Source organism: Andrographis paniculata, unplaced genomic scaffold (assembly GCF_009805555.1).
Source record: "Andrographis paniculata isolate CXL003 unplaced genomic scaffold, ASM980555v1 Contig55END, whole genome shotgun sequence".
Lineage (NCBI taxonomy): Eukaryota > Viridiplantae > Streptophyta > Magnoliopsida > Lamiales > Acanthaceae > Andrographis > Andrographis paniculata.
Genome location: NW_026137590.1, coordinates 3,053,570 through 3,060,233, shown reverse-complemented (window position 1 = coordinate 3,060,233; position 6,664 = coordinate 3,053,570). Strand labels below are relative to the sequence as shown.

General features: G+C 39.6%; 2 protein-coding genes across 3 annotated transcripts; one reads left to right on the top strand and one right to left on the bottom strand.

The window, feature by feature from the left end:
- Positions 1 to 3,551, top strand: LOC127256490 (uncharacterized). Of its 2 annotated transcripts, none has more exons than XM_051282525.1 (5): positions 1 to 165; positions 261 to 405; positions 1,011 to 1,168; positions 1,787 to 1,871; positions 1,964 to 3,551. In XM_051282525.1, exons 1-5 carry the CDS (start codon positions 65 to 67, stop codon positions 3,287 to 3,289), a joined length of 1,815 nt encoding a protein of 604 aa, XP_051138482.1. In that variant the 5' UTR covers positions 1 to 64; the 3' UTR covers positions 3,290 to 3,551. The 2 variants fall into 2 exon arrangements, with proteins under 2 accessions (XP_051138482.1, XP_051138481.1); XM_051282524.1 differs by having other exon boundaries at positions 1,958 to 3,551.
- On the bottom strand, positions 3,541 to 5,064 carry LOC127256082 (probable inactive receptor-like protein kinase At3g56050; the record flags this gene model as incomplete). Its single annotated transcript, XM_051281914.1, has 4 exons — positions 3,541 to 4,222; positions 4,309 to 4,441; positions 4,532 to 4,722; positions 4,809 to 5,064. Coding segments are annotated over 4 exons (1,146 nt in total), but the record flags the coding sequence as incomplete, so codon positions are not given.
- Positions 5,065 to 6,664: the final 1,600 nt, after the last annotated feature.

The window sequence follows — 6,664 nt, the reverse complement described above, 5'->3', positions numbered from 1 at the left end:
GAAGCTTTTCCCAAGAAGAGTTACAATTTCAGATCCATCCTGCAGCAACCAAGATACTCAACCGATGTCCAACCACGGCAATGGTCTCTATGATAACCTGTTCGCCTCGCTGATTTCCGATATTAGATCTTATAATGGGAGCGATCCTCTCCTTCCTTGGCTCCGGTAAGTATTTTAACTCCTCTCTGTTGTTCTGTGTTTGATGGATTCGCTACTGCTGATTGATTTCCTTCTGTTTAAATTTTGTGTTTTTTCGGTAGTGGGGTGAAGAAGATGAAGGAGGCTCTGCCTCCGCAGCTTATGAAGGAGAAGCTACCTCGGTTTCTTCAGAAATGCGCGGAGGCGTTCCTGACGGACGGCCGCTACAGTAATGATATGCGCTATCTTCGCGTTTGGCTGCAATTGGTATTTCTTCCTTTATTTATGGCGATAAATAAAGTGTTATATGTGTTCAATGTTGTTTGTTGGCTGAGATTCTCGTTTTGTTTTGTCTTCAATATACTTTGTTTTTGTGCATTGGTGATCTGTAATCCTCGTTGAACGAGGCAATGTCTATAGTTAGGTTTGTTTTGAGGTATGGAGTAGGATTAGGGAGCGGATAGATATACTTTGTATTTCTTATATGGTAATGCTTGCTGCTGATTATTCTATCTATTATCAAGAGAGGTTTCTGTATGTTTAATTAGCAGAATTGATGGTGATACAGATGAAACTAGTAGGATTACTCTAAGAAATTTAATTGAGCTCTGAAGGTTGCAAGAGTTACCGATGCCATTTAGTTGAGTTTTGTGCCTGATAAAAGAAATGGTAATATAGTAGTGTATGCATTAAGAACTATTAATACCTGTTGTACCCAAGAAAATGAAGATGTAGAGTTGAATAAATCTCCTCCTGCATTGTTCTGTGTGTTTTAGTCATTTTTTTTTTTTTTTTTCACACAAACAAGTTATCTTGGTTCACTTTTTTTCCAACAATTTTACTCATCTTGTATGGCTGTATGCATATTGTAGCTGGACTTCGTTGATGATCCAAAGGCTGTTTTGAGAACAATGGAAATGAATCGGATTGGGATGAAGAAGTCTTTGTTTTACCAGGCATATGCTCTCTACTATGAGAAGATAAAGAAGTTTGATGCAGCTGAGAGGATTTATCATATGGGCGTCCAGAAGTAAGGCGTTATGTTTTTTATTGTAATACGAACGTTGTTGCTAGGATATTATTAAGCTTGTTATAATAATGGTTTCAGATGCATCCATAATGAGTTTTCATTTGTTGCATAAGGAATAAAATATCAAATAAACATCTGAGTTGCAGTTTCTATCTTTGATGCCTTTCACATTGTTCATAGGGACCTAGTCATTCCTTATGTTTATCTTCTGCTTTTAAATTTTTTTTGGGCAAATTTCTTCATGCCATTAGAATCCAGAACCTAGTGAAATTCTGCTATAGCTATGATAAATGGTTTCAAAATTGATTTGGGCTATAAGTAGTATTTGAACAAGATCATCGTATATTGTGCTTTATAAAAATATGAACTCCATTTAGAAAGAAACTTTTGGAGTTTTGGAAGTTTGGAAAAAGTAAAAAGTTAATATTTTGATTTGATGTTTTGTGAGAAAACAAGTGTATTTGATGTGATATTTTACCAAAGGTGAATAAATAATGCCAAATGGGTGAAAGTTGGTGTGCAAACAAAGCAGAGTGTTCTATATATATTTTGATATCATGATATAATACAGTTAGTCATCCACCTTGTTAAATTCCATATTTCTTCCCGCTTTTATAGCCTTGCTGAACCTGCTGACGAGTTGCAGAAGTCATATGAACAGTTTCTTCACCGGATGCAGCGACATAAGAACAAAAGAGCTCAGGTATTTTTAATCAACATCATGCACATTACACTTGCTTTGTTTGTAGGAATTCTGCTGTTAATCCTAAACATGGGTAACATCTTCAGACACAGGCTAGGTTATCAAACAGAAGAGCTTTGAATTGTAAACCCGAACAGGTTGCGCGATCATGTAATAAAGAGTATGTGCCTGAAACACAAGCTAAGTTTGCTGATATTGAAAATGAGAAGGTACCTGTGAAAGAAGCTAACCAGAGACCAATGGAAGCAAAGTCTGGTTATATTGGAATACTCAATGATCAACTTGTGAAAAAGGCACATGTGAGCGATTCTGTAAACGAGGAAGAAGAAAAGCAAGAGGAGGATACTAAAGGTTGTAGCGAGGATACAGTTTTTGTTAAGTTAGTAGACAGTGCCATTATTGGGAAATCTAATGCAGAAGATGCTCGGCATCATGGCCTGGTGGAACCTACCATTAATACAAGGGAAGCCATGAATGTCATCAACAGCATGTTCCAACAGCCTTTGGAGCCATCAATTGGTGGTAGAGCAAGACGGAGTCAGTCCAAAACCGGTAACAACTCAAATACTGGATTCAAGGTCTACTCTGATGAGAGCACAGAGACCAAATCTGTAGTAACAGACCATGCTTCATTGAAGAATCCATCAAATCCCACATATGAAAGAGATGTAGCTCAACCACTGGACCGACCATTCGCTATTTATGTCGACAGTGAGGAAATAAATGATCAAGAGGAATGCACAAAGAAAGGTGTGCAAGGTCAGAAGTCCTCCAATCCAAGCACATCTAGTGTGCAAGGTGAACATGCATCTGTCTTTGCTCGACCGAATGATATCCGTTCAGAGTGTTCTCGAGCTACAAATCCTAGGAGATCACACCAGGCTGGACTCTGGGAGGATACAGTTGTTTCTCGGTTTGTAGGATCAACTATCTTGGAGGAACCAGAGGTAGAAAATGTTTGGCACCACGGCCTTGTAGAACCGACAATTAACTTCAAGGAGGCCATGAATGATATCAACAGCATGTTTGGAAAGCCAATAGAATATGCAAGGAAAGGCCGATCAAAAAAACACAACAGAGTGCCTGATGTGAAAAACAATTGTGCGGACTTTATGATACTCCCCGATGATGAACCGCAAACCATTCAGCGAAAAGATGACATCAACAACAAATCCCTGATACCACAAGGTTTTACTACAAAACATGGTTCCCTGGATCAGGACAAAGCACCCAATGACATGGTGAATGATCGGTCAGGTTTTTTAATCTTCCCCGACGATGAATTTGATAATCCACAAGGGAAATCCTTCACGAGCTCGTCTACCAGAAAAGAAAGCGATTTGTTTGAACAAACTATGTGCACTAAAGAGGCAATTGATGAAATCAACAAAATGTTTGCAATGCCAATGGAACTCTGAACCTCTTAGGGATATATTTGTGCTTCTGTCCTGGAGCTTGCTGGCTCTGTTTTAGTCAGCCTGTACTCTCTTGCTCACTTTCTACATTGTTTTTTCATATCCTGGGTTACATTTTAAATACATTTATCTTGAAGAAATCATGCAGGAAACCCCTGAACTGATGAATCATTGGTTTGGCTGCAGTCATCTTCCTGAGAAGCTCTTAAGAGGTAAAACCAAGTTCTAAGCTCTCTAGGAAGGTTCTTAAATATTATTGCTGAACTTACATGGTCATGCCTTGTTATATACCTCAAAACATATTGAAATTTTCAGTAAAATAATTACAGTAATTTAGTTCATCTGTATATCTGTCACCTTGGTTCAATTTTTACCCAGCCTCAGTAGACTGTATCTCAACTTCTGCCCACCAGAGAGGCGACGACTTAGGAACGGCACTGTCAGTTCCGATCCCTGTTATCATCCTCAGCCTTGTGCAAACATCAGCCATAGATGGCCGTTGCCGCGGGTCAGGATTAGTGCAGGACTCTGTCACTCCCTTAAGCTGCTGAAGCTGATCATCTCTGTATGTTCCCAGAGTTGGATCGACCACTTCGGTAAGGGATTGCACACTCCTAAGGTAATCAAATGCCCAGTCCTCGAGCCAATCATCGCCAGACGAGTATGGGAGCTTTCCGGTGATTATTTCAAACAGCAGAACGCCAAAGCTGTACACGTCGGTTGGGGGAGTGGAGGGGCGCTCGACTGCAGGACCTTTGTCCCAAAATATGACGTCGGATACTTTGGCTGCGTAGTCTTCGGTTAGGTAAATGGACGAAGAGGTCAAGTTTCTGTGGGATAATGGTGGTGTCATCCGGTGCATGTGATCGAGGCAGTACGCGATTCCCATCACCACTCGCAGCCGTGCGGCCCAGTCCAAATGCTCGGCTTCTTTTACTGCCACGAAAATGAAGCAAGGTAACAATAAAGAACTGATCTCTGCTACGAGTTCTTCGATGGAAAGAATTGGATATAATACTCACTGTGTAGATGCTCGAAGAGAGTTCCATTGGGGGCGTACTCGAAAACCATCATCCTAGTGAAAGGCTCGTCTTCTTCGCAGTATCCAATCAGGCTTACGAAGTTCTTGTGATTCACCTTCGACAGTGTATCAATCTGAGACGACGAAGATCACATGTGAAATGTGGTAAAAAGTATCGAGTCTTTGGCGAAATAGAGTTAAAAGATAGACAGATAGATAGTTACCTTTGTCCTGAACTGGGATTCGACGCTGCTCGACCATTCAGCCGAAGACGCCGTGTCGATAGAAGCAACTGCTATCTCGACGCCACTGGACAATGTGCCTTTATACAGAGTACAAACCGATAAAGAACCGATCACATTGCTGAAGTCTTCACAAGCAGCCTCGAGTTCAGATCGCCTGAGCTTCGGTACCCCTGAGACAACAAAAACATCTATCCTCCCTAAGTTAAATGAAATCGAGCAAATCAAGCACTCGGCTGCGCATGTGAAGTAAAAGTACCAGCTACTAATGCTCTCTGAAGATGTCCACTTAATCCCGTTCTCCACGGCTTCACTGCCGCGACTCTGCCACTTCGATAGCACAAGATGGCGGCGATTGAAAGTAGGAGCAGTACAGAGCCTCCAATGGCTGCAGATAGTATGATTGCAAGAGATGTTCTTGATTTTTCATCTGCTTGCGTTGCAGCCGGAGGTGATGATGTAGGAACATTGACATATGAAGGCGAAGGGGCCGGGGCCGGGGCAGGTGTAGGAATAGATTGTGGCCGGACAGTGGGAGACGACGGAGGAGGTAAGTTCGGTGGTGGTTGTGGGGGGAAGTGCAATTGCAACGGCGGTATTCTTCTTACAGGAGCTTCGAGTTGCAGTAACTGTCGCCCTGCTGCTGCAATAACACAATAGAAGAGAGATGATCATTCATATACATACGTACATATGTACACAGTGACCTACCTTCGCCGTCGAGAGCCCAAACGCTGTGGCTGTGGCTGAGGCTGCTGCTGCTGCTGCTGCACACCATGAATGTTATTAATATGAATCTCCTACACAGGTGAAGTACTAGTAGTGTCTCCCTCATTTCATTGGAAACTAAAGTGAATCTAATTCGATTGGAATCTTGTTTTTTGCAACAAGATGAAGAATGGATTACAACCAAAAGAGTTTCTTGAACAGATGGAAGACCAGCCTTGTAATCTTTCACTACCTACCTAACCAAGTTGACGCAGCCCACAGATCAGTTGGGAAAAAACTATGTTTAAAGCGTTACGTAAGTAAAATGTTTGTTAAGTAACAAGTTGGGTTATGGGGAGGCTGACTACTATTATCAAAATAAGAGGTCCTGTTCTATTCCTATTCCTATTCCTATCCTGGCAATTAAGCAAGACTGGATCTTGGGTACGCGTAATATATATATATATATATATATATGTACTTGTAGTTTAATTTTATTGACATGATATGGTATGGCACCAAATTGGCAGGGAAGCAAACTAAGAATTGAATGGGGGTGGGTTTGGTTTGAATTCAAAAACCGACAAAGAATGAACGCGCATACGTACGCAGGGGTAGGTTGATTATTATTATTGTTATTATTGTATATAATACTTAAGTAGTATTTTGGAATTTTCTCAGGTGCTTACGTCGTCGGTGCCGGCGGAGGACTTTTCAAATGGGGTTTCGTTTTGGATTTGATTCGTGTAATAAAATAACTCAACGTTGGATTCGAATGTGTATTAGTGTATATTCCATCCGTCCATTGTCCCATTTGCTATGGACACTGAAATTTATAAAGAATATAATTAGTAAATATTTTAAAATATATTAAAAAAAAATTATCCTATCATTTTAAAAATATAAATTTAAAAATTTAAAATAAAATTAAAGTGTATTATTCTTTTTCTTTTTTTAAAAAAACAAAATAAATGAAACATACGTAAATATAAAGATGAACATGGTAACTGGGATGTAGGGAGTACTATTTTATTGAGCGTAACCTAACAGTGGCCGGGTGGGTGGTGGGGGAGAAAAAAACAAAAAGTAAGGACAGGGATGGACAAATCCCAGAAGCAACTCCACTCAACTTGACTTCGAAGTCATTACGCTTTTAGTGTTTCACCTACAAATATTAAGGAATTAATAGGAATCATACTCAATGAAAAACCTAGTATGTACAATTAATTGAGATGAAATAATAAATCAGATTTTGTTGCAATTATCATATCTAAATCTTTAAAAAATTGATAGATTTTTTTTTTGTTTTTTTAAAATTTTTATAAAAAAATTAAAAAAAAAAAAAAGAAAAGAATAAGACAAGTAACTCACATATTATTTTTGACCAATTTCTTTTACAGTACAATA